The sequence below is a fragment of the Caloenas nicobarica genome, chromosome 5, assembly GCF_036013445.1.
Source record: "Caloenas nicobarica isolate bCalNic1 chromosome 5, bCalNic1.hap1, whole genome shotgun sequence".
Classification (NCBI taxonomy): domain Eukaryota; kingdom Metazoa; phylum Chordata; class Aves; order Columbiformes; family Columbidae; genus Caloenas; species Caloenas nicobarica.
In genome coordinates this window covers 36,874,056-36,902,021 of record NC_088249.1, presented here as the reverse complement: position 1 = coordinate 36,902,021, position 27,966 = coordinate 36,874,056, and the positions used below count along the sequence as shown (strand labels likewise).

The window sequence follows — 27,966 nt, the reverse complement described above, 5'->3', positions numbered from 1 at the left end:
TGGAGAACAACCGGAAAGGTTAATAATTCTTAAATCATATAAAACAGGAAGAGACCTGGCATAAAACCAAAAATTACCAGTATGATAATAAGTTTATTCCTATTGTTCTTGTGAATACTTCTGCACCAAGTAATTACAGAATCGCTTTTCAGATTTAAAGCAGCAAGCCAGAAGCCAATAATGGAGAAAAATTAGAAGAGAATCTGAGCCACAGCATTTTATCCAAACCGTTATGTGAACTTTGGCAGAATTTGGGACGCTTCAGGGAGTTTCTTTCAGGCTCTTGTGTGTGTGAGGAACAGAGACAGCAGCAACTACAATTTGGGAAATACACTCTTTTTAAGGAAAGAGAATTTTGTAGCAGTTTTTTTATAAAGTTACCCATTAAACTACTGAAGAGTATTAAACAGTGACAGAATATTAATAAATGCTGCAAATAGACAAAAATACCAAAGTAACCTTTGAACTGAGGGGTAAGCTCAATAGAATGGCTCTGTGAACTACACAATCATTTCCTCACTGGGTTACTAAGGCCAAATTGTCAACTAAGTCCACATCACAGCAGCACCCAGTAGAGTATTAAGGGTTTTGCAAACAGAGGGAAGGATAATTACTCCCCTGTTGCTGGAGCAATACAGTACTTTCATCACACATACAAGAAAAAATGCAGCAGACAAAAGCCCTGTAATTACAATCACCATATGTCAAAAATCAAAAGCCAGGGATATTTCTGATTATTTTTTTAAGGGTCATGAGATAGTCACATAAAAGACAAAAAATACACTTTATTAAAAACACCATGCTTTTAAAAACACCATGCTATTAAAAACACCACTACTTTGCAGCTGCCAGCTTCCTAGTCTGAAACTATCAAATCTATTTCTTAAACTGGAGAATTCTCAGTAGGTCTCAGTGTTTTAGATTAGCTTATGGCAAAAAGAACAACCCTAATACTTGGCTACTCATTTGATTTTTCCTCTCACTCAATACACTGTTCATCACACCAAACATTTGTTCCACTGGCCTGTTTGCTCCTGATAAACAAGGAATAAGTTCTATTTTACATACTTGAAAGCTTTGAAAAAAGCATTTTGTATTCCTTAAAGAATCATTTTAATATAGAATAGAACAAACAAGCTATTTCAGAGACCTGGGGTCTCCTGTGATACCATACGAGATGTACAGGATATTGTTACTTTGGAGCCAAAGGTAATGAAGCATGTTGATCAAGTACAGTCTATTCCTCTCTTCAAAAAGCTATTAAATTCCACACTTTCAAAAAAGGCATGTAACTGCAATAGTTCCTCATGCAGAGCACATCACAAACAGAGTGATCAAAATGGTCAGGTAGGTGCTTCCTAATCCCTCTAGATGGCAATGCTTCCAGATCACGAACTCATGTACTGTAGAACCATCAAAGATAATTTCCCGTGGTTGCAGTATATGCTCAGAGCCTCGATGAAGAGTGCATTGACATGCTTCTCTTCCATCTTTTACAACCCAGCATGAATATCCACTTTCTTTTTACAAGACAACCACTGAATACAGACAGCACCACTCAACAGAATACATCTCAAGGGGACATAATTTTCAAGCCACAAAACTCCTTTCCAGTGAGCCTCCTTCTCCTTGGCTACACTTGTGAAATTTGAATTGATTTTTCTGACTCAATTGGTGTCAACTTAAAAATGGTATTTTTATTTTATCACTGATAAGAGTGAAACAGGCAGGTCCAAACAACTGTCCCTAATGCACTTTCACACTAAGATACCATGCCTATAAGGCAGAAGCCCACTTGCACTACTACTGTCAGAGGCTCATAAGCTTAAGAACAGTTTTGGTTGCATTAGCATGACAATAACTCAAGGACAATTATTTGCGTGTCCAGATCTATGGCTAGTGGTGGGCAAGAACTCTTCATGCTCCCACTAGGACTCCCCTCCCTTACCTTTATCCTTGCAGAATATCTAGCAAGCATCCACATCTGGATTGACTACCATGTACACTGAGGCTGAGAGACAAGGAGATTCAGTTCTTGTGAAAGACAACTGTTAAAGTGATCTTTTTACTCTGAATGACAGGCGCTGAGGCCATGAACAACTCTAGTTATGTCAGGAGAAAAGTAAACTCCCTGACATAGAGAAAGCATAAATTACTGCAGAAAAATGTGAAGTAACTCTCTGCTGCTGTGAATCACTGTTCTTGTCTCAAGCTGCTTCATGGAAGCTGCAGAAAAGGGAAAAGTTCAGTGATATAATTAACCTCCCATATCACACCTCCTACCCAGGAAAATATACCTACTACAAAACTCGTCTGTATACTTGCATCACCACATTGACAGACAAAGGCCTATATTCTTCCTAAGCAACCTCAATCTTCGGTACATCACTTTTGCATTAATATTCTCACTGGAATTCATGAGACACTCCGTAAACATTTCTACCATTTTAAAGAGCGCTAGTGTTTATGGGGTTAACCATCCAGGCATTGTACAAACTCTAGTATTTTTCTAAGTCTACAGCTCAAACATCAACTGTTCCCCGACTTTGAGTCAGCCTGATAGAATAAGAGGATGACAATTTAAAATGCATAGCTCTGCCCTAGGAGGAGGCAGCCTTTTTTCCAAGTGTCATGGGATGCCTTCACTTACCATCATCTGGTTTCAGGTGAGCCATTTCAGAGCATTGCTGAAGCTAAATAAGCTACTTGGAGCACAGGTAGCCACGACACTGAGTGAATTCTTGGCATGTCCTGTTCAATGCAGCAAAGCCCACCTTTAGTGAGTCTGTCAAACTAACGGGAAGGGAGAAGAACTTTCCTAGGCCTGAGCACTCCTGAGGGACTTAAGGCATACATATACCTTTCTGTGGCTTAAATAACTCTGGTCAGATGAAGCAAAGACCTGCCAGGTCAACTCGAGCTCCCTGTATCTGTGCAGTTCCTAAATTTAAGATGCAATTTTACACATTTGACAATTCTATGTATTACCTCCAGGCTTGGGGGTGGTGCTTTAACTATTAAAAAAAACTACAACAAAACCTGTGTTTGCACTATATGGGGTCTTACACAAAAATACATGTCCCTTCCAGTATCGTAGGGTTGAACAAATTGTTGCCTTAATCACAGTCCTTCCCTATGTCAAGCAAAACAGTTTCAGCAAGTCATTATTAATTTAATAGTCTATGCAACTTTTATGCAGAGACATATATTGCCAATATAACTGCAGAAAGTTAGCACTCTCTCACACACACAAACACCTTAAATTCCTACAATCCAGCCAAATTGAGATAATTTCTTGCCAAGCAGCTGAAATGGAAAAGCACCAGAGCAGAGAGACTTCCTTGCCAGGTTTTCACACCCCTTTCTACTTCTATGCATGAAGATACCATAGCTGTTAAAAAACAAACAAACAAAAAACATACAACTTTTAAAGCCAAATCAGCAAAAGCAAGTTCTCGTTTTTATTGCCTTCATTTTAAGAAGTAGCAACAATGTGCTTCCCTTTGGATATAACAACCCACAAACACTTGGACATGGACCGAAATATGGAAAAGTTTTGCTTAAAAAGGTGAAAGTGTGCCTGAGTGCTGAACATGAAAGGGCTCTGTATGGCTTAGGGAGCTCTTAACTGCAAAGGCTGACTTGCACTGGCACTGTGGTGATTTTTCCCTTCCTACATCAACTACTTGGTTTGCCGTGCAGACGCAGGCTGTGTTTATTTCAACACTGCATTCCAGGCATCATCCAGATAGGATGAGGAGCCTTTCCCTGCGCCTTCTGGAAAGCATTAGTTCCCCCCGCTTCCTCCTCACATCTCCCTCGCAGGTGCATCAACATGAAAAAAGCCACTCAAGCCCCGAGGACTTTGTGGTCCAATGTAGTCAGTGCATTTGTATGGCAGCACAATTCTTCACCATGCGAGAAAGCCTATCCCACGCACAGACAGCTGGAAGTAACTCTGACCCCCATGACACAATTCAAAGCCTTCTCTGTTTGGCTTTTTGATTCCTGATTGACACATTCACTGCCAGGCGGAGATAAATGCTGCTGGGAGGACAATGTTGATCCGCTCTGACTATTCTTGTGAAGGACTTTTGCAGAATAATAAACAAAAAAACATTGGTGTGCTTAAGTGTCTGAATAGAACTGGAGATAGAGAGGGGAGCAGAGTGCTTTACATAGGCTGGCAAGTCAATTGAAGAGTTAATTGTCTGGGTGTACAATGAGTTTATTCTGACTGAAAACAAAGAGCTCCCTCTTCCTAGGCCTGGTCCTTCAAAAGCAAACGTGTCAAAAGGGGTCTGCAGCAGCACTCTGTATTAATAGTGATGCTATAGTCTCTGGGATTCGGCAGCTTTAATATTGTTGAATCCCAAGATTCAGATAGGATCTCCCGAAAGCCCAAAGTCCTTATTTACTGCTTAAGCTCTCAAGGTACTTCTACAGTAATTAGCCAGAACAAACCTGCCCTCTAACTTCTCATTCTTTGGACCTTTCAGCAAATAGTTCCTTTTGAAAAATTAAGGCACAGCAAGATATTACCCTTCAGACACAATGCTGGAGACACCTTCCCCAAATGAGATCCAGTTTTATATTATTTCAATTATGTGCTGTTTAAACTGACTCCTGTTAAATGATACAAGTGGCTCTGAATGTCTCATACTTGGGAAGATACAGAATCCCAGTCCACATCTGCACCTGCATTTCAGAGCTTGCACTATAATAGGTCAAACCAACACAATGTCCAAACACACCCCCTGCCTCTGGGAAAGTTCAGATCCAGATTCAGATTTGAACTTTGCAGGTTGAACCAAGCCCTATGGTAATTACCACTTAAATACCTGACTCACTTCTATAAGTTATGCAAACCTTTCTGGTGAGAAGAAAAAAAAAAAACTAAAAAAAAAATCTTCCTAGTACTGCTGCATGGAAGACAATGCAGCTGAAAACTAAGCCGTTATACTTTACCACTTTCATGGCAAAACTCTTACAGATTTTGGTGCCAATGCAGAGAGAGACATACATGTTATTCTAGGAACAAGCATCAGCCATGAAGGCTCAGCAAATTAAGTTGAGCTGATTGTGAACCTTCTAGTGATGTAAATTTGCTTCAATACTTATGAAAAGCTGTTGTTTTAACCCACTCATAGAAACATAGCACTCCAAATAATATTTTTCCTCAGGTATATGGGCATGCTTCCAAGCAGAATACAAAGCAAGAATCTTAAAATAATTAAACTTAGCATTTAGAGCACTCATCTAATTCAAACTTGAGACACACCCTTTGCTCTCCCCTTTTTCAAGCTAAGATCCCAACTATAGTGCTATCAAATAATTTGGGATGACAGCATGGAGCCGCAAGTTTATGTGATCGCTCTTTTTTTCTAGTAAGTAATAAATGAGGGGTCCAAACCCTCAAAACCTGTGAAATAAGGTTTCTTGGGTTTCAGCCAGTTTCTCTCCAAATTATGAACAGTAAGACGCAGTCTTAGCCAATTTTGGAGGCCTGGAGTTTTGGACAAGAAGCAGTAATATCTCTTAAGTAGCCTAAATACAGAGGCAATTCAGAACAAGGAACCTGCACACAGTCCTGCTGGTTTGAACTTAACTAGAATTTTCAGGTCATTTTGGGGCCAAAGTCCAATACTGAGATCTTTTCTATCAAAGCAGTTCGTCCATAAGAGATGGGCAGAGAAGGAAATGACCAGATTCCCATTTGGTTAATGGACCATTTCTAAGGTCAAATACAAGGAAGCCTGTGTGGCAAAGACCTGTAATTTCACATAGATTTACCTTATGCAGTTTTACAGTTTTCAGACTCCACAATCAAATTCCTACCCAAAAGGCAAAACAAGTATCTTCAAAGATTTAGACGTAATGTGAAAATAAATGCCCAAGGCCAGATTTGAACCTTATCTGCTAAAAAAGAGAAGCAGGTAGTAAAGGTCAGGGTAGTTTGAGACCATCTCCAGTTTAGAGTTGCACAAAAAGCTTTGTTTTGATCAATGTGAAATCACTCAAGCTGTGAAGGCATTGTCCCCCCCACCATCTTCAGAGACTAGTTATTCCCACCCTCCCCCAAACCCTGCAGCAGTTTCATTTGTGAAGCCGAACAGAAATCACATGGCATTGTATGACTTAGAAATACACCCTGTTGTCATCAGCCCTGACCTACAGAACCAAGCCTTAACTCCTTCAGTTATGTCCCTTCCCCAAGGAGAATGGCATCTAGCTTGGCAATGGTTTTAATTGTCTTGATTTAAGTCAAACCCTTCAATTCACTCCCAAAGTGGCTCAAATTGCCAGAAGGAAAAAAAAAAAAAGGCAAAATCTTCAAAGAACCTGCTTATCATCCATTTAAAGGCTCTTGAGGGAGCTGCTAAGATGCAAGCCATATATATTTTTGCTAATCTACTATTTCCACTGCACCAGATTTGGCCATTTCCCCCTTGGAGCCAAGTTCCTCCCTTCCCTCAGAGGCAAAGTGTCATAATTCTTTGGAAGAAGGCAGTGTTGCCCTGGTATTGCTGCATCTTTTCTATCCTGCTGCTGTTCTTGCCCCCCCGCTGAGATAATAAAAAAGTAATTTCTTAATAACTGTATAAACTGTGCAATACTTTCATATTGAAAAACAAGTATATTCCAAATCCCACTGTCTCAGAATTCATCCTCCCTTGTATTTTTCATATACTTCATGAAATCAGCTAGGCAGCAGCAGGGACAACACTAAAAGCCCTCTTTGGCCTAGAGTCCATTGGCCTTGCTTGTACAGCTTGCCTAGAAATGCTAAACGTGAATGCCATACATTCACATGTAAACCTGCTTATTTCACAGCAGATCATTTCAGAACACAGCATTTTGCAACACACAAACTGCAAGCCCATCCTCAACAGCCACATGAGCATGGTTAAAAAAACGCTAGTTCAACTACTTATTGAGGAGAGCAAAGTGGAGCAAAGCTCAGAGCCCCAGTTCAGTTTCTGGCTCTGCTTGTGTCATCTGGTTAAGTTTTCAGACAGGATCACAGCTTGCTTGTCATAGCAGACCAAGGTTTCACAGCTTACAGCAGTATTATACACAGCTAAAGACAAGAACCTGCAACCAGCACAAAGCATGGCTATTGTCCTCATGTACCAGCAGCAATTTCAGTGGCTTAAAAAGCTCAGCTACAATGACACGCAAGAAGGCTAACGGAATCCCTTCAAACCTAAAGAACTCATAGAACCTGCAGAAAGAGGCTCCTTGTGGAAGTAATGGATATTTTTCATTCAGCTGCATACTTAGTTGTCCTTCAAAAGTCTAATGTCATCCCCTACTGATACACATACCCTAGGAGAAATGGAGGGATAGCTAAAAGCAACAAGGGGACTGGATGGCTTTTGGGACTGGTCATAGCACACAGCATTAAAAAATACCCATTACCAAAAATCATGACTGCCTCATGCTTGCTGAAGAATCATGCCATGTTTCCTAATGGACGACAGCAGCTGGCTGTGGGGACGGTACTCAGTTTCAAAACTAAGTCTCCAGGGCTCATTTTGACGAGCAGACACCTTAATGGGTCAACTGGTGTAAAAAAGCCTTGCTGCAGTAAATGCAACCCAGCAATTATATGGTTGTAAATACAGCACTTCCCTTTTTCTCTAGAGAAGAAGAGAGGAAGAATAGGAATAACCTTATTCCTCAGGGAGATAAACAATTGAAAGGAAATAAAACAGCTATAATAAACAGTGAATAAAGAAGAATTAGGCCTTGCATCTGTGTAAGAAAAATTGTGTCCAAGTGCACATCAATATAGGCTACAACCAAATTATTTGGAAAAGGTGATGCCAATCCACAGAGGGGATGTTGGGCCATCTTGTCCCAAGAAGGAGTGCTGTCCATCATAATAAAGGGAGAAAAGGGAGGCGACTCAGAAGAAGCACTATGGTGCACAGCTGCTCCAGCACTAAGCTTCACAGGGCAAGTGGAGAAGACAGAACACAGGAAAACAGCAGCAATATTATAAGAGGTGGGTAAATCACAGTCCCTCTTCAGCAAGAGTTGTAGTACACACTATTAGGAATGTTTGTTGGGTTTTTTTTTTTCATAGCGGAAACAACTCCGAAGTGCCAGCGTTACACTGTGGAGTGAGTGATGAGATCAAGGAATCAGCGACAGCCAGCATTGAGAAAGTTTAGAAATAGATTGAAGGAAGGGAAAAGGAGGAAGAGAGGTATAGTTTTTATTACTTCCTACTTGGTAGAACATATTTTTATCTCACTCTGTAAGCACTAGAAGTGAGATACATACTGCAAGATTTTAAACCACAGTATCTTAATTGCGATCCTTCTTCCATTTGGCTTATTGCCTTGAGTGACATCTGAAATAAAACAGGGAGCAAAGAAGTTTCCACACAAAGAAATATTTCACTTAAGACACCATATCTCATAGCAAGACTTTAGCACTTGACATTGCCCCAAACTTGGAGAGAAGTTTGCAGAAAACTCTATAGCACTGTCAATACCTGCCTGAACAGATGGCAAAAGCAACAACCACCGTATGACTGTTCAGTTTAGCCTCTCTGGTTTGATTCTACCTACAACATATCACATCTTCTCACAGGAGTGTCTGCTTTGATGTGAAGTATTTTCTGTTCCACCTCAACACACACACCACCTCCTTGACTGCCTCTCCTGAAAGGTTGCTCAGAGTCTACAACCAACTCCACTTTGCCAGTTCTAGGCTGCAGAAGAGGCCAGATACCTGCAGCTGTGGAAAGGGAAACACATGTCTGAAAAAGCAGACAAGGACATCGTGTTTCCGATCTTAGACTGCTGTGCTGAACAAGGAAAAAAAACCCAATTGTTATGCAAGCTTCATATGAGCAATGATCAGATCCCTAGCTCTGGGAATGCTTTAGTAGCTACCTGAAATATATGGTGGCCTGGGGCAAGGGGCATGAAGGGTGTGATTGCAATCACACAGTCTCACTTCCCTCTCTCCCCAGCATCACACGCATTCCCTTTCACTCCTCTCCTTCCAGCTCTGGTCTCTTCAAGGTAAATGCTCTATAAATTCCCCTACATCTTCAAGGAATACAGCCTATAAGTGGGGGTGGAGATGGCAGCAAATTTCCCAGATCAATGGCCATTTGAAATTCAGACATATGGCTGAAGCCCTACAGCTGCATGTGTTAATTACCACACGTGTCCCCAGTAAAGCAGTCTGTTAAACACAAAAAGAAAACAGAAGAGAAAAAAGCCGTTCCAAGGGATTAAGTAAATAGTCTGAATTTTTGATCCTGCTTCCCCAGACACATGCCCACATATAAGAACACTAGCTCCCTTCCTTTCTCCTGACACCTGCATGCTGAAGAAGCACAACTCTCCTTCCATCTCTAGCCTATCTCAAAAGTGTACATTCCCCCTTCCATCCCCCCCTTCCCCCTGCCCAGCCTCTTCTCTCGCCAGTGCCTCTTCCATTCTCCTTTAGAGGACTAATTCCTGGCTGACAACCAGACTAGTTTTGGGCTTACAATACGCCTTTTCATTTCCTCGCAGGCAGAGAGAATGGATACCTCGCTGCTACGTCTGTATCGCATGTGTGCAAATGAGGGAAAGGCAAAAAAAACGAACTGTATTTTTTTCACTGCTTGTTTCTGCAGGTTCCCTCCCTCCCCAGGATCGTCAAAAGTGAAGGTTCAGAGCTTTAGTGAGTGTGCACAACTCTGCTCTCTAGTTCTATTGCCTCGGCTAGTTCACCTCAGGATCTGAATTCAGTCTAAAGGAGTTTTTGTATTTGATTATGAAGCTAAAGGAATAGTTATTCTATATGAGGGAAGGAATGTGGAAGAATGGAGGGAGGCAGATAGGCAAAGTAACTGAGCAGTGCTGGAAGGACCTCCAAAGGATCTAACATGCTTCAGAAGTAAATCCGTATGTACAGAACAAAGCACGTCTCAAAAATGTACACGGTTAGGGTACAACTGACACCACATTCTCAAAATTAATTTTTTTTTTTTTGAAGAGGAGGAAGGTTATTCCTCAAAGTTACAGACTGCCAGACATCTACAGATTGACTGGTCAAAACGAGCCCAAGACAACTGATCTTAAGAAACATTATCATTTAAAAATATATTTGTGAGCAGCTGAACAATCAAGATGAAACCTGTCAAGTCTTTGCACTTGAGAATTGTTTTGCTGCAACACCTAAAGGTCTCATCAGAATCTGAGCACAGTTATGTGTAATAAAAGACATGGACGCAACTCTGAGAAATTCAGTCTGTCAGGAAGACTTCTCTCATCCCTAGCCTTTATCAAAGCATTTTGCAATACATCTCCCTTGCTGTCAACATAAACAAAACCCCAGATGAGCTCATGGAGGGAAGTTATTATTCCAGCTATTTGTCCTAAAGAAGCTTTAATTCCCATAGGTGTGATTTCAAGAACTTGAACAAACATTGTGGTTGCCTCTCCAACTCCCCCCATCTTATTTACAAGCACACATGCTCTGCATCACAACTTTGTAGTTTCTCTCCCTTACAGAGAAACCTCAACAGAGCTCGTGAGGCAGAGAAGTCGAAAGAAAAGTATTTCCAGCCACTCAACCGAGTCCCTGCACCCACAACAAAACACATTTCTCATTGCATTACTCTGCCTTGAAAAAACACCACCACTAAAGTTTCGAAGTCTAGATCCCTCTGCAGGATGTAAATACTCAAACAAAATAGGGTCATGCTAGGCTGATAGAAGAAAACAACTTCTAGCTTCGCTTATCTGCAAATGCAGCAATTTCTCCAATTTATCCTCAGGTTTATTTTTAAGAAACAGCTACCGAAGACAGGAAGTCTAGGACTATTAAATTCAAAGTTATAACGATGCTGTTTGAAAAGATCTAGAGAAATACATAGTGTAATAGTATAGCATCTTGGTATGCTGATCTAGACACTCAAAGAGCATGGAAAGAATTTCGTTAACAACTCTTTAAAAAAGAAAAGGTGTTGAGGCCACATAGCTACAAAGCATTTAAATGACAAAAACAACTCTCAGTCCCCAAAACTATTCAATTTCTCTGCAAGCTGTAATTGGTTAGACACCAGAAATCCGTGTATAGCACATAAACAGTTAATAATACCTTAACAGATGTTGCTTAATCAATTGTTAGCCTGCTTATTAGATCTACTCACCAGGCTGCTCGATGCCATGACTTAATCATTTAAAAAGCTTTACAGCTGTTCTTAAGACATTACAGACATGAGTAGTCTGTAGATTGCTATAATAACACTTGTAAACTACAGTTTTATTAAGTCATATTATATAGACTAACCTACTGATTAGAACTGTTGCTTTATAGATGAAAGCAGAATTCTTGCATTATATCAAACAAAATATACTTTAAAACAGAATTTGCCTTCTGCTTAAACTTGCCAATGAAACTTTCTTCAGCTTCAAATTTGGTACATATGTTCTGAGGCCCACAGAAAAATGTCTTGATAAAAACTAGACAATTTCAGACAAATCAGTGATGCGGGGACCCAAAAGGATTGATTTAATTCTATTGTTTATGTAGCAAATTTGAGGTTGAATTTTCTTCTAGATCTTAACAGTTTAAAAAACCTGTTCGATTTATGAAATGTATTTAAGTGTTTCTTAGATTGTTCTACTCTAGAAAAGTGATCCAGTATACTCAGTATTGTAAAATTACATTCTTCTGTTCTCACTAAAATCAATCACAACCCCCAATTAAAGCTGGTTTCTATCTCTATCTTATAAAATCTGTAATATTGTCCAACTACAATCTGCCATACCTGTGAAATTCACTTGCTTTCTACAATTACGTTTAACTGGAACTTAATAAACAATTTTGTAGATTACGTACAGTATAGGGACAGTGATAGGAGCCAGAAGTCTGAGTATCTGCAAACTGGCAAACCTGCTGATTAAAGTATTGGTATTTTTTACAGAACTATTTTTACAATAGAGAAGCACACTTCAAACCCACCGCTAAGTTTGCCTAGAAATATAAATATGAACTAACCAAAATCTTATGTGCTACAAATTCCATCTACAGAATTTTTTATTCACAGCCCAATCGGGCCTTTGCAGGACAGTGTTTTTGCTGCACTCATCTCTCCCAGTTACTTTTCAGTCACCTGAGTTTTTATCCCAGCTTCACGAAAAGCAGCACATGGTCATGTTTCTCCCAGAGATGATATCCCACCCCCCTTGTCAAGTTTTATTGGCGGAGACTGAGAAACTGTCACCATCAGTGCATGGTAGGACAAATCAAGCTTTTGCACATCCAGAGGACTTGGAGCGTTCATGTAGCAGATGCACAGCAAATCTGCTGCTTTCAGGAAGCAGACTTATTATGCACGCATAGCACAGTCTGACTTTCCACACAGCTACACTACACACGCAGCTCTGTCCAGAAGTATCAAATTGTATGCACACGCTTTGTGTATATGTGTATATTTTACCCAGAAAAGATCTGACAGAAACATGTCAGCCCCAATTTTGCATGAAAATTCTCCTTCATCTAGACTAATAAACTAGCATATAATTTATTTTAAAATAAATAAGAAGCATGAGGGATACAGAAGAATTGTTTGGGTAGTACTGCAGACATAATACCTGTGTTCTGCAAGAAATTTATCATAAGATGGTGTTCACCAGCTAGAACCATCACTGCCCCAGTAAACTCTCATGTCTTTCACCTTACCGATGAAGGTCAATACAATATTTCTCTGTCTTTCTTGTATTCTCCACAAGCTCCTAAGATAACATAAAGCATTTTCTCAGTATTTATGAGGTTGGAGAGGCAGGAATAATTGGGCACTTGAAGCCTGGTTTGTGTAATAGTACAGCTCTGTTTCAGATTTGGTCAGTATCTGGTTGAATCCAGAAAGAACCAGAGCAGTTAAGGACCAAAGTCCCAGTCTCAGGTTTTGGTCACATTTCAATTTGACATTTTTGTCAAGATATTATCTGTCTTCTGAGATGTACTAACCACTGTGGAGGCAGTGTGCTCCCCTCCCTGTGAGCAGACGGCAGGTGAATCAGTGCCAGCTGCACCTGACTTCTTACCACCAGCAGACAAAGCTCCCAGGTCTCCATGTACAAAGGGTTCCATTTATTTAAACCTGCACAAGCAGTGCTCCACTTGGCTTTACCTGAGGAGAGCGTTCACCCTTTACTGCTCAGTCTAATTACTGACTCAGACTAATGGCTCATTACTGATTCAAATTGCTCAGTCTACTGGCTGTACAACTAGGCCATTAACATTTTCTAGAGGTAAGACTCTTGGAAGCCAGCAGGAAGAGAGCCACAGAATGGGCCAGCTTGCCCACAGATGCAGCAGAGAATGTCCCTCTAACAAAGCCTGCCTTTAAGCCCATGTCTTGCAGTTAAACCCACAAAAAGGAACCCAGTTCTAGAAGTTTAATTGACAGGAATTTTAAGTTGTTCATCTTCGGTTCCTCAATTTGCTTCAGTGTTTTCTTGTAGGCTGCAAACTCACGGGGCAAAGCTTTTCACAACTCCATACAAGAGTCGTGTCTACATGCAAGATAGTAAGTGCAAAATGAGCTCAACTCAGGCTCTGCCTTCTGCGGGGCCACCAGAGCTTACATTCCACCAACATCACTGTACCTGCCCCAGGCTCAGAGAACTGTAGGTGCTGTTGCCAGCTTCTGCAATAGGGAAATAAAGCTAATCAAAACAGGCCTGAAGCTTTATGCCCTGCAACAGACTTTATGGAAGAAAAAGGGAGTTCACACCACTCAAGACTCTTCATGACTGACACTGACAGTTTATCCAGCCCATACTTATCCTGTACTTGCATCATCTTTTAATCCCACATTACAGAACCAAGCCTCCTTTCTCACTTCCTTCACTCAGTTGATTTAAAAATGGTATCAACACCTCTCACGCAGTGTCCAGAACGGTTCACAATCACTAATGAACTAGTATCCCCACTTAGATTTTTTTTTTTTCCTTTGGTGTTCCTCTTCACTCATTTCCAATCTCTCCACTTCTAATTCACTCGGTTTCCCGTTTTAAGGCGGCAGACCAAGTGACTTTCTGGAGATAAGCAATTACACGGCTGCTTTTTACATCCCTCATCTCCTGACCAGCCTACTTTTTAAAACCTGCTTGGTGACTGCGAAAGACACCCCTCATAGCCACAATATGCCAAATCTGTAGCTTTGAGCTCCTAAAGCCCCAGCATTCCACAGATAAAGAAAATAAAGTTTTGCTTTGTTTTGTGTTTGCTTGTTTTGTTTCAAACATGTGGCACAATTTCACTTTGGCTGGAAAGGAACGTTCTGCATTCTTTAGGCAGGGAAGAAATCCAGTCATGTTGGCTCCAAGGATTCCTTTCACTGCTTCTTAAAACATTAACAATCTCTCAGTGGGAGAGAGGGGGGAGATCCAGCCCTCTAGGGGACAGCATGCATCTTCCAAGTCTCTCAGGCCTTTCAAGCTGAGCAGCAACTGGAGTAAATTAGTCCAAGAAGTTCCTTATGAGAAAGGATAGTACAATGAACAAGCCAGAATAAGGAACAGACAGCAACAGAAATCTGCAGGTTCTGCATATCCTAATCCCATCCAAGAATAACAGCATTCCTTGACTAAGGTCCTGGAAACTTGGGCTTCACTTGCAGGCTGAATTCAGCATAGAAAGAACAGTGGTAAATGTCTGAGCTGCAAAGTCCACACACTGAGCATGTCCTGGAGAACCTGGGTTTCCACTCCACCTCATACGATCATGTCTTCATCTCCCAGGGCCCAGGTCTGCTCGGCCTTCCAGCAACAGAACACTTCCTAGACACAGAACACATCAGTCTGTCCTATTCTAGTGTTTTAAGCTTGGTGCCAATTTAATTTGATTTAAATTACCTTACAGGGTAAATTGTACAAGTAACTGGCATTGCATCATACAGCAACAGCAGCAATGTAAACATGGGCAATCAGAGCATTGGATTTAAAAATAAAAAGGATTTCTTGCCAGCAGTCTTGCCTGTTCTCTGCAGAAAGCCCCACAGAGCCACTTCTGGAACTACTTGCCAAGCCACATGACAGTAAAGCCATTCCATGTTCTTTTTATCAGTAGTGAGAGCGCCTGTGAGTGGAATTGCAGGTTACCTCACACCCACTGGTGACTCCAGCATACCTATTGAACCCAGAAATTATGGCTAAACTGGAAGGAAAAGAGGCCAAAACATTTGGAGAAAGAGAGTTATTACTGGTAGCCAGCCTTTTTCTCCTTCCAACATTAATTTGTCTCTTCTAAATGAGAGCTAATATGCTAGTGAAGTCTTCATTTATTACCCAACAGCTTAAGCCTACCATTTGCACTATTTCTAAAGGCAGAACAGCCTCCATTCAAAAAGCTAGTTTGCCCTGAAGTCTAGAAAGGCACCAGCATCACACAAAGTTTATTAGCTCCATATTTTACATTCCTGTATGAATGGGACAAAAGAAATCACTTTGGGGAGCTTTAGCTATTCCTCTTCCTCCTGAGAGCGCCTATTCTGTGCCAGATAATGCTCTTTGACTCAGATACCCTCATCCAAGGATGGGGAGAGGAGTCTGCTGTGCAGTGGGAAAAGTCCAAAAGCTCCCAAGTCTGATGGCAGTTGCCCAAAGTCATGTCTGAAGTTTCCAAGACGTGCCTCTACAAGAGAGAGGTCACTGACACAGTTCCTGCTGGACCCCTCCTCACCCTGCCTGTTTTGTCTTCTTGCAAAGGGCAATCTTTGCAGAAAGAGTCTGCACACTCAGCTAGAATGGATGGTTCTGTGCAAGCTGTCTAGCCACCAGTCTTCAGAGAAGCCAGACCTTCAACCACCACCTTGTTTCAAAGAAGCCAGGCTGTTCTTGGTTCCAACTTCCTTACAACAGGACCTGATACTGGAATTTCGAATCAAGGTAACTTAAGTCAAGAAAAAGCACTGATAAGAAAGCCAAATCCGTTTTTAGATTAGGCATTCATCACTAGCTTAAAAAAGTTACGTAAAGTCCATCAAATTTTAAACCAAATTATTTCAGCTTCTAAAAGCCCTCTTGATTTTAAAAGACCTATTCAATAATTGCTCACGAGTATTTTTTTAACATGATGGTGAAAGGACAAAGTGGTTTGTGCAGAGGCTTCCAACAGATATGAACGGATTCAGAGTTACACAAGACAAAGTTTACATGATTGCTTGAAGCATGCTGGCCCAAAGAGAATCATTTTCCTTTTCTTGACAGCTACTGCATACGATGTTTCTGCAGCCACGTGACCAAGTGTACCATTCTTGAAACAGGATGCCACAGGCAGCACCAAGGAGAATCAATTTATACTAAAATTTTTAGATTAATTAATGCCATTTACAGTTGTCCTTTCTTGCTTGTTACAACCTTTAACTCAGGTTAATAAAGGCAGTGACACAGGAAAAACAAGCTCAGATGTTTTCCCTTTTTGCTCCTGTTTCTTACAAAATCCCATGTCAGCTGCTTCCAATTCTAGAAGAACAGATCAGGACTACTTGGGTAGGAAGCCCACAAACCACCCCCACTCAAAAATAATGCACATTTCAAGAGCTACTTGATTTGCTTGTGCTTCAGGCTAGAGTAGGAATGATTACATTAACAGAATGATAACACATGCAGGTGCCAATTATACATTAACACATAATTACAGGTTTATAGAGACATATCCTTATCTAAAATAAGAAGCAGACTTCAGCATTCAGTCTTAACTAAGTAGTTTTCCCTGCATCTTTCTTCTCTCTAACTTTTCCTAAGCTACCACTAATAGACTGTAAAGCAGATATGCCCAAAGTGCATCACTGCTCCGAACATAGCAACCTATAATTCCTGTTAAGTGTTTTCAGGACTTGACTGACAGTCCGAGCATGGAAGATGGCACTTCAAATTACAGCATGGGCATAAAGGCAGGCGTTTTCCTGCACTTTGAAGTGTCAGGAATAATTGGTTTAGTGAATCGGCAGTAAAAAACCTGCTTCTGATATCAAAACAGGAACTTCTCCCAGGAAACAGCCTTCGCCCTCACCAGCCGCAGTGAGGATGCATTCAGCACTGCTTTCTTGTAAGGAGACAAACTCAAAAGTCAACTCTAAATGGGGGATAAAGGGGTGAAGGGTTGAAAATCAGGGCGTGGAGAAGGCTTAAAGGCAAACTTGTCTGCTCATTAATGTATACTTCAGTGGTCACCTCTCCCAAGACTATTCCAATGAATGCAAAACAGAGGACACAGAGATGGGCTATGAATCCACACATTAGAAGGAAAACACCACCACAGCTAGTACCTTGGTCAGGAAAGCCAAGGACTGAAGAAAGGAGTGTAAAGGAGGACCAATGCCTAATGCACAAAAGAGTGATGTTTCCAAGCACAGCTAGAGTTTAATCCAGCACTGTTCCAGCTGGCCAGAGGGTTTTATGCTCTGTTAAAAACCCCACCTTTCAATGTATATAAAGCCACAACCATGACATTGTCACTCCTGATTCCCAGTGTACTAGTCATACCAATAGCCTTCCTAATCTCTAGGGATTTTACTGAGAAACAGTAGTAAACTTCAGGGTGAACAAGCAGAGGTTATTCTGTGCCAGCCACCCCTCTGGAAAGCTCTTCTTTCATGCACTACATCTCAGCCGAGGAGCACAGAGCAGAAAGCACCAGTTTCTGCTCCACAGGGTGGTGCACAGACAGACCATCATCTTATTCCTCCTACTGAAGGAGGAGGTCTAAAGGCACGTAAATTCCCCGCACACCCAGCTGGTTTGGAACCTGGGTTCTGAGTTATCTCAAGGGGCTTGGCTGGGCAGCTGTTACTACAAAATAAGTTGCTGAAGCATAGGACTCCACTCACCTTTCCTTCCTGAATTACCCTGGCTTGATGGTTTATCAGTTACAGAACCTAAAGGGGAGGAAAAAGAAAGAAAGAAAAAAAGACATCTACTTAGATGTTGCATGACCACACAGAACATGTAATGTCACATTAATACAGTCAATATTTCAACCCACAAAGTGTCTGCTTTGATTGTCAACAGCTCAGTTTAGAATTCAGAGAGCCTGTGGCTTCGGCCAACTGGGATAGCATAAGGAAGTTTTATGTGTTAAGATGTTAAAATAGGATGAGAGTAAACAAGAAATCTTTAGCAGCTGAGTGATTGGAAAGAGCTCAACAGAGCACTGTGCTAGTAAGAAATCTGGAATAAATCCAAGGGCAAGGAGGAAAGATCAATAAGAGTCACTTATTTCGTTTGCAAATGTCAGGAAAAACAAATCAAAAACAGGTGGGGAGTGTGCAGGGAATGCAAGGGGCAGTATTCTAAAAGAAAGGGATTAAGTGGGACAATTTGCAGAAAATGGATTTCAACCAACCCCTGAACATCCCCAGCTGTTTGAGACAGGACACTTAATAAGATCCAGCATGTACGTGAATAGAACACATCTTGAGTTTTTTAATATAACTTAGATCTTCACATAATATATATGATTCTACACTTGTTTCTGCAGTCTGCTTTAGTGCTTCATCATGCAGTTTTTCACTAAAACTTGAAGTGAAAATAGAAGCTTTTAGAACAAATCCATTACCAAACTGTATAAAAAACTATGACAAGCATTTTTGGTTTTGTTGTTGTTTTGTTTTTTAGAATAGCTTTATTCACAGGAAACTGATTCTTCGATGCACCATTACTGAACAATTCCAGTGATTTGTGATTACTGTTCGTTCAGGAAACATGGATCAAAAGTCAGCTCTAAAGAAAGCAGCTCTGACAGGCCCAAGAGTCTGGTCAAGACAAACTCTAAACATAAACTCTATTGCCCAGGCACTTTCACTTGCAGATCAGTTCATCACAGATCTAGTGCTGAATTACAAGTAGGAAGCACATACCCAGTATTAATCATCATAGGCCTAACATCTGTGTGTCCTACAATACATCATTACTTTCCTGGTAACACAATTTCATAAAAAGCTCAAGACTAAATGAATAAATCAACAAAACTCTAAAACATGCCCTACCAAAACCGTATACTGGGAATGGTGGAAGAAAGTAATATTTCTAAGGCTTAAGCCAAATTACTGTAGCATTTCACCTTACACAAAACCAGGACATTAGTCTTATTTTCTTTTTGTGTCCCTGTGAAACACCAAGCATCCCCTTAAGCCACATTGGACACTCTACAGCCAAGAGGACACTGAAAATGGTGAGAAGGATCAAAAAAAAAATCCAAAAATTTTATTGCTGTCATGCTCACAAACACTACAGGGTCATATGAAAATCTAGAGCCCAACCTCATCCCATTTGAGCCATGGGCTGCTGCCACATTGAATGGTGGGGAGAAAAAACAAACATAACTCTGTTTTAAGTAGAGAAAATGATGGATTTGGGCCCAGTAAACCATAAGGTGGCAAAGCAGTGTCAGGCTGAGAGCCCAGAAGCACATCACTTAATAAACCCATGAATAACAGCCTAGCTCTGGACCTCCCACTTGTGAGCTGTGGTGCAAGCCCAGTGCTGTCCAGCCTCATGACAAAAACATGGGGATCCTGGAGCTGAGCAACATGATCAGAAGACCCAAATTCATTGTAACTCCAGGACCCCAGATTTGGGAGTGAGTAGTGAACAACTACCAGTTTCTCACAGAACCACCTTATCAAACTTTTAATTGCAGTCCCTCTGCAGGCAAAATGGCCCCGTGGCCCACTCAATACAGCACAAGAACCACTTCTTTAAAATACAGCTCATGGAAAAGTGTTGCCCCATCTGTTAAAGAAATCTCTGGTTTTGGTGTACACAGCAACACTGCAACTCTTGCCTTGGCTACCACAGGTTGATACTTCAGCGATTTTCCACAGTGAGCCTTGCAGGAGCATCTGTACCTCAACTGCAGGGTGGACGTGCCACAGTTCAGGCTCCCACATAGCTTCCAAATGCCAGCAAGCACACAGGGAGACACAAGCACAACTGTGGTGTTAAATCGGGTAAACTGGTCAAGTCACCTGAAAAGATTAAGCACTCTGAACAAGACACAATCTCCCCAGTCCCCTTTGGTTATCAAATAAGTATTTGTTGAAGCCACTCCCACAGTACCTGAACATACAGGAGTTTTGTTCTGTACAGAAGAGCCGCTAATAGGTTTGCCATCAGGTGTCACACACCAGCAGTATCCAGTGTAGGTATGGCACTGCACCTGTTTGATAAAACAAAGAGCCGGCATTTCATTTCTCATTCTACCACCCACCACTTTTATTATAATCCAGCACATTAGTGGAAGTCCCAACCCAGACACATCACAAACACATGCTTCAGAGTGAGGAGGTCACAAAAAAAGAGTATCTTTTCTTTCTCCCATCATCTCCCATCCCAAAGAAAGGTTATTTCTCCTACTCCAACTCTTTTTGCTGCAATTCAGGAGGCAAAAGAAGTTACAATAGTCAGTTGAGAACCCTTTATACTGGGGATGCACCAGTTGTGTCTCAGTTCATTCCACCCTCTGCTAAATCCCATTTACTGTTTACCATTAAGTGGTTCTCCCACTGCATCCCAGCTGGGATGTGGAAACACCACTCTGGCCCAGTTCCACAGCTGCTGCCTGAAAACAGCATCTGTGGGCATTTCAAGAGCATTTTGTTCAGTAAACATGGATGGGAAAATGCAACGCTGATTTGTTATGTTAACAAACCTTCTCCAGACAGATTTAAGCTCTCTCCTGTTACTATGTCAAGCTAGGCAGAAGAAGCAAAATTCTTGCTTTTCATGTATTGACAAGGACTGAAGAACATTTATGAAGGCTCTAATGAGCCAAAAGGTACACAGCATAAGATTAATCTTGCTTAGCTGTAAAGCTCTACTTCTGAACTAAACATCTGGAGTTGCCCAGTTCCTTCCCTCAAGACAGCAGGACACGAGAATGACTACTTCAGATGTGGATCTCTAACGGAAGTCAGAATAGATAAATTCCAATCTAGCAGACTGGTCTTAGCAACATCTAAGCAGATATTAGCTCAGTGGCACTATAGTTTCATCTAGTTTAATAAAACTAACTACAGTCTTTGCCTCAGCTTTCACTGAGCGTTCAGCATGTGGATGAAATTCAGGATGTCTTTGACTTCCCTTGAGACAACAGTAAATGATCATCATACAGCCATCTGTGTAAATACTAACAGGTTCCAAAATCCTTTCTAGCAAACACACTTTCAGTTGTGGCTGAGTGTGTACATCAGCACTTCCAGCATCACAGAATCACAGAACATTAGGGATTGGAAGGGACCTCAAAAGATCATCTAGTCCAATCCTCCCACCAGAGCAGGAACACCCAGATGAGGTTACACAGGAAGGCGTCCAGGCGGGTTTTGAATGTCTCCAGAGAAGGAGACTCCACAACCCCCCTGGGCAGTCTGTTCCAATGTTCTGTTCACTGAGAAGAAGTTTCTCCTCACATTTAAGTGGAACCTCCTGTGTCCCAGTTTGTACCCATTGCCCCTTGTCCTATCATTGGTTGTCACAGAGAAGAGCCTGGCTCCATCCTCATGACACTCACCCTTTATATATTTATAAACGTGAATGAGGTCACCCCTCAGTCTCCTCCAAGCTAAAGAGACCCAGTTCCCTCAGCCTTTCCTCATAAGGGAGATGCTCCACTCCCTTAATCATCTTCGTGGCCCTACGCTGGACTCTCTCCAGCAGTTCCCTGTCCTTCTTGAACTGAGGGGCCCAGAACTGGACACAATATTCCAGATGAGGTCTCACCAGGGCAGAGTGGAGGGGAAGGAGAACCTCTCTCGACCTGCTAACCACCTCCCTTCTAATACACCCCAGGATGCCATTGGCCTTCCTGGCCACAAGGGCACAGTGCTGGCTCGTGGTCATCCTGCTGTCCACCAGGACCCACACGTCCCTTTCCCCTACACTGCTCTCTAACAGGTCATTCCCCAACCTATACTGGAACCTGGGGTTGTTCCTGCCCAGATGCAAGACTCTGCACTTGCCCTTGTTATATTTCATTAACTTTCCCCACCCAACTCTCCAGCCTGTCCAGGTCTCTGGATGGCAGCACAGCCTTCTGGCATGTCAGCCACTCCTCCCAGTTTGGTGTCATCAGCAAACTTGCTGACAGTGCGCTCTATTCCCACATCCAAGTCATTGATGAATATTTTGAGTAGTACTGGTCCCAGTACCGACCCTTGAGGGACTCCACTAGATACAGGCCTCCAACTAGACTCTGCCCCATTGACCACAACTCTCTGGCTTCTTTCCTTCAGCCAGTTCACAGTCCACCTCACTATCCGATCATCCAGTCCACACTTCCTCAGTTTAGCTGCAAGGATGCTGTGGGAGACTGTGTCAAATGCTTTACTGAAATCAAGACAGACCACATCCACTGCTTTCCCATCATCTATCCTCCTCGTTACATCCTCATAAAAGGCTGGTTGGTTAAGGTTGGTTAAGCACGACTTCCCCTTGGTGAAGCCATGTTGACTGCCCCTAATGACCCTCTTATCCTTGATATGCCTTGAGATGGCACCAAGGATAAGTTGCTCCATCACCTTTCCAGGGATGGAGGTGAGGCTGACCGCTCTATAGTTACCTGGATCCTCCTTCTTGCCCTTTTTGAAGACTGGAGTGACATTTGCTTTCCTCCAGTCCTCAGGCACCTCTCCTGTTTCCCAAGACTTGGCAAAGATGATGATGAGTGGTCCAGCAATGACTTCAGCCAGCTCCCTCAGCACCCGCGGGTGCATCCCATCTGGACCCATGGATTTATGGATGTCCAGATTGCTTAATGGGTCCCTAACCCCGTCCTCATCAACCAAGGCAAACTCCTCCATTGTCCTGCCTTCCTCTGGGGCCCCAGGGGTATGGGGCTCCTCAGGACAGCCTCCAGCAGTGTAGACAGAGACAAAGAAGGCATTCAGTAACTCTGCCTTCTCTGTATCTTCTGTCAGCATCTTGAAATGGTATAGAAATGCCCGCGTCACTATAATCTAGAGATTGCTCCTCCAACACATTTCTGAAAAAAAGCCATGAAACGAGATCACTTCAGCAACTGCCTTTCTATTTTACTTGTAAATTGAATTCTGTCCATTCTCTCTTTCTCCAAACAAGTTCACTGAAGCCAATTTCCCATTCCAGTCCTCTCCCCACAGAAGAGTGATGAGGTGTTTGTGCCACTCCTTTATTAGGGATCCTTCAGAGCTAAACCAGTCGTTCCCCCTTGCTGACAGCTACCTTTGATTCCCTAAGGGAGTAGAGTTTGTTCAGAGACAGTCTTTTTAAAAGGCTTTGAGTATCACATAAAACATGATCTAAGAGCAAATATAACGTGGTACCGTGTGTTTATCTTGCATTTTACTGAAGCGCAAATCAATCGTTTTGCCTCAAGAAAATTCACTTTTGGCAGCCAAAATCAAGAATAACTTCATGTGCCCATGTTACTAAAGTCACTGTCACTGCTATCTGTATACTTTCATTTTTATTCCCTCAATATATCACAAAACTGATTGCAAATTACTCAAAAGCACTATGAATATAATTAACAATAATCAAGTTGCAAAATATTTCTTATTGCTCAATCTGAACAACTGCACATTCAAAGTGAGTGTGATGGAACTGCTTGGGTTTCTGTGTTTAGTGTTTATCTTGCAGATCACAAGCACATGATTGCATTCCCAACAGCACAAGCAGCTGTCTTTACATCTGAGCATTAACTGTAAAAATCTTACCTAGAGATGAAGCCACTTTCCAGGACAGAGTCTTGAATTCATAGGGCAAGACTATTCCATGTTACATTACAGAAAAAAATCCAGTGTACCCAGTATTTAAAAAATTCAGGTCTTAGTGACTTCATAGACCTTCAGCCAAGCCTTCAGAAAATAACTAAGTACATGGCAGAGGGGTTCAAAAAATGTATTGACTTCAATTTAGGATAGGTACATTAACTAAGAGCATGTTATGCAACTCATCTTAGTGGAGAGTTACCAATTACATACACTCATTTATGCAAGCCAAGCAAATTACATCCATAAAAGCAAAAGTAATTTTGTAAATAACTAAGCTAATGAATGCTATTCTTCCTTGGACTGGTATCCCATGACCCTTTCTTTCCCTTGCCACCTTAAAATAAAAAAGAAAAATATCAGATTGACAGGACTTTCAGAAAAACCACATGTTCTACTGCAGTACCAAAGGACTTCCCTACTATGGATAACAGCAGGAATTAAATCTCAGCCCTTATCCGCAAGGCCAGACAACTACCCGTGAAGAACGGACACTTCAGAAACCTCAAAAGTCACTGCAGCTGGTGTTCCTGAATGTCTTCATGTTGAGAGATGCTATGTTTCACCATGACACATGACCAGGTCTCAGCGTATTTAGGTGTCAGAACAACAGTGGCCTACAGCCTAAAGTTTGCAGCTTAAAGGCTGGGAGTGAGGGGAGGAAATATATATATGTATATAAAATAAATAAACAAACAGCTACATTGTACTCATAGGGCATTGAAAACATGTAAAGGCAATAGCTGATCCAGTACCATTTCTAAACACTGTGTGCAACCACAAATCCTGTAAAGCATCAACTATTTCAGAGCACCTATAATAAGAAATCTTGAAAATTCATGTTTTTTACTTTAAATTTTTCCAATGAGTTTCCAATTATCTTAGGTTTGAATCTTTGCTTCTAAATCCTCTTTAAATCTTCTACCTGAAATTCAACTTCATCATAATCCTACTCCCATAGTGGTAAGATTTTTAAATACTGTTATATTCAGACCAGTAACTGTGTAAAAGTGACACCTGTTTACTGCACAGATCTAATCTTCAGTTATTGAGGTTATTTGGGCCCTACCAAAATACATATTAGAAAAAGTGTGTTTGACTTTTTTGGCTCTTGGTCTTCTAAAGCTAAGCACTGTGTCAGAGAAAATACATTATCAACTTTATATACAACATAAACTTGATTGCTAACCAAGCTGCAGCTACAGAATACTCGTTACTGCTGGAAAGGCAAATGACAGACAGAATTTGACATCTCAGATGAACATACATCTGTCCAACAGCTGAGCATTTTAAGTTCCATAATAGGCAGAGACATAAAAACTGCAAATCATTTGAGGTCTTCCAACAGATTCTCCGTTAACATCTACACTTAAAAAAACCCCCACAAAACACAACAACAAAAAAAACCCACCAAAAAACAACCACCACAAAGCTGCAGTTTAAAGCCCTGCAAGCACCCAAATCTCTGATCAAGCCTGAGGACACTGTTACGTTTCTCAGGGGTGAGAGATATGCCATCTCAACTGTGCCTCAGCTGAAGGATGAAAAGCACAAGAGACAAACCCAACAAAAATTGTTGTGTCACCATTGCCCAAATTAAGAGTGTAGCAGCAGTTCCTCTGTTCCCTCCTGCCGTGACGATGTGTGAAATCAAATAGCAGCCACCATCCTCACCACTGGCCATACGAATAAACACCTGCTCTCATCAAGTTCGTTAAAATACAAAAACATTAAAAGTGTAGTCACTGGCAGACAACTCTGCCTCTTAATTTCCTGAGGGGGGGAAAAAAGCAGCCCATGTTTGGGTTTCTTCGGTATCTCACTGGCAATTACAGAATCAGATTCCGAAGCAGTTCAAAGCTTTTCAACAAGCAGCAGCAGCATCCCTTTACAGTCATTTGACAAAGGAGAATCAAAGGGTTGTTTCCAAAAGGTAAACTGGAAATAGGAGAGAAATGGCATGCACATGTGTAAAGGAGAGAATAAGAGCAAAGCAGTAATTCTCTGATGGCTGAAACCAGTCTCTACAGAGCTACAGAAAGAAGTAGTTTGCTGTAAGAAGCTTGAGAGCACCTTGGACAAGCACTGGGCTGAGCACAGGAACAGCAAAACTCAGGCTAGCCTTTCACTGCTGTTCAGATAAAGAGTTTGGTAACCGATTCCTTTCCCATCACAGATCAGGCAAACATTCCCTGGCTCCTTCCATAATGGGGGGCAGAGAGGAGAAGGGATGAAAAACATTCCTTCTGCATTAAAAGCAGTACTTCTATGCAAGAATAAAAAACACACCCTGTTTTTGAATGGCACTGCTGAGGAGGGCAGGCAGCAGAGCTACTGCCCGTGCTTGCAGCGTCAGCCAAGGCTCCAAACCATGGCGGCGCCTAGTGTCTCCTTGTAAACACTGTAAAACTAGCTAAATAAATTGTTCCAAGCCAGTAGTTCACCTGGTGTGACCTAGAGAGCAGAAGCCACAGTGCCACACAGCAATTTTTAATCAAGCTTTTCCTTTGTTCGAGCCATTGAGGCTCATCTAGAAAGTCCTCTGAACCCAAGTTACTGGTATACAATCAGCATACTGGCCTGATGGCTATTTATCCTAATTCTTAAGTGGTGATGCCTCTGCTTAGATTTAAATGTCTTGCTGTACTGCTTAGACCCTGGCTCTTGTCATACTTTCTGCTAGATTAAGAGTCAGCTGACTCTTGTCATACGCCTGCCTTGCCTTTACAGACAATTTTAGGGAGCTATGAATCAGTCTGCATCTTAAGTTTGAGCTTCTTTGGAACTGCAACCACTTAAATCATTCTCATCACTTTCTCTGTTCCCTGCTCACATTTAATTCTTCCCAAATGATGTTCTGCAGACAAATATTCCCACCAGGCTGCTTTATGCAGCATCCACCTCCCTCAAGTCTATGCACCATTCAAGAAATGCTTGCTCCACAGGAATTTCACTATTCATATAACCAGGGAAAGAAGTGATTTGTGGCAAAAGAATCTTAGCAATGGTCAAGGGCATTCCCAGCACACACTCTGGCACAGATACCATTTTTAGCTCAGGAGATAGATGCCCAAGAGAGGCTTTCTGCTTCTGACACAGAATGTGACTCTTTAAAGTTAAGAATGATCTGACATTGCCGCTTTTCTTAAGGATGTCCACTCCTGCTTAAAGAATCTATTCTTCTGCTGTCGTGACTGGTACTTCTTTGAAGAAATGCCATACATAACCAAAGTTGCTCCCTCCTTACCCATGCATGGGTTATCTTTAGCTCCATATACACATGAGAAACACAATGAGACCTGCAGGAAGAAGGCAAGTGCATAAGTAGCAGACAAATCTGCAGATCAGTATTCACAGAGAGCTCCAGCTACAGTCTCTTATAGAGGGGAAGTCTTTTAATTAAAAAAAAAAAAAAAAAGAGCCACCTACTAATTAAAGCCCAGATTCTTTATGAAGAGTTTCTTTAATCTAGCAAGACAGACTGTGTTTTTTCCTTCTAAAAGGAGAGGTTAAGTCCTTGAGAGCTTAGTATTGCTAGAGCATGAGCACTGAATAATGGAATAATAGGCAGCATCCAGGGAATGCAGGACATGTCTACACAGTGCCTCACAGCGCCATGCTGCATTAGGAATGAGTTTGTAATTCTGCCCAGCATCATGCTGCACTAGCCAATGCAGAGGAACAGACTTGGATCATAAGGTGACACTGAAGGCTGAAAAAGAGGGTTCCCCACTTCTTTAGAGGGGAGTCTGATTGTGGGACTCAGGAGAAAGCAGTACTTTGTACATGTATTAGCATAGCACGGAATGAAACTATTGCTGTGGACCACAATATAGATCGCTCTTTCCAAACAGACTTGTATTACCAGATGTGGGAGTGCTCTGGAAGCTATCTGATAATGGAAAACTGCTCTGACAAAGCCAGCCCAGTCAGTGATCCCATCATAAGACGACAGGTTTAACTGATGCACTTGCTTTAAGAGAAATCTCAGTTGCATCATAAGTGCACCAGCAGCTGCAGTTTTGAGAGCCCCAAACTCAAAGAAACTCTCCAAGGAGACTTGCTCTCAGCCACTTGTATGCAGACTTGCAAGGAAAAGAAACCACAGCTAGACAGTGGAAGGTGGTGGCAAATAGCAAGACACACCACAAAAAGTCCCACAAGACTACACTCCCAAAGCAGAGTTAGCATAA

At 41.7% G+C, this 27,966-nt stretch overlaps 1 protein-coding gene across 2 annotated transcripts in view; it reads right to left on the bottom strand.

Moving 5' to 3' along the window:
- The window catches only part of SMOC1 (SPARC related modular calcium binding 1), a 129,411-nt gene that overhangs the window by 49,717 nt on the left and 51,728 nt on the right, over window positions 1-27,966 (bottom strand). For both annotated transcript variants that reach the window (XM_065636006.1, XM_065636007.1), the window contains exons 4-5: window positions 20,088-20,187; window positions 17,858-17,905 (exon numbers count right to left, since the gene is read on the bottom strand). In XM_065636006.1, the coding sequence (XP_065492078.1) occupies window positions 17,858-17,905; window positions 20,088-20,187 (148 nt within the window). The remainder of the gene's footprint in view (window positions 1-17,857; window positions 17,906-20,087; window positions 20,188-27,966) is intronic.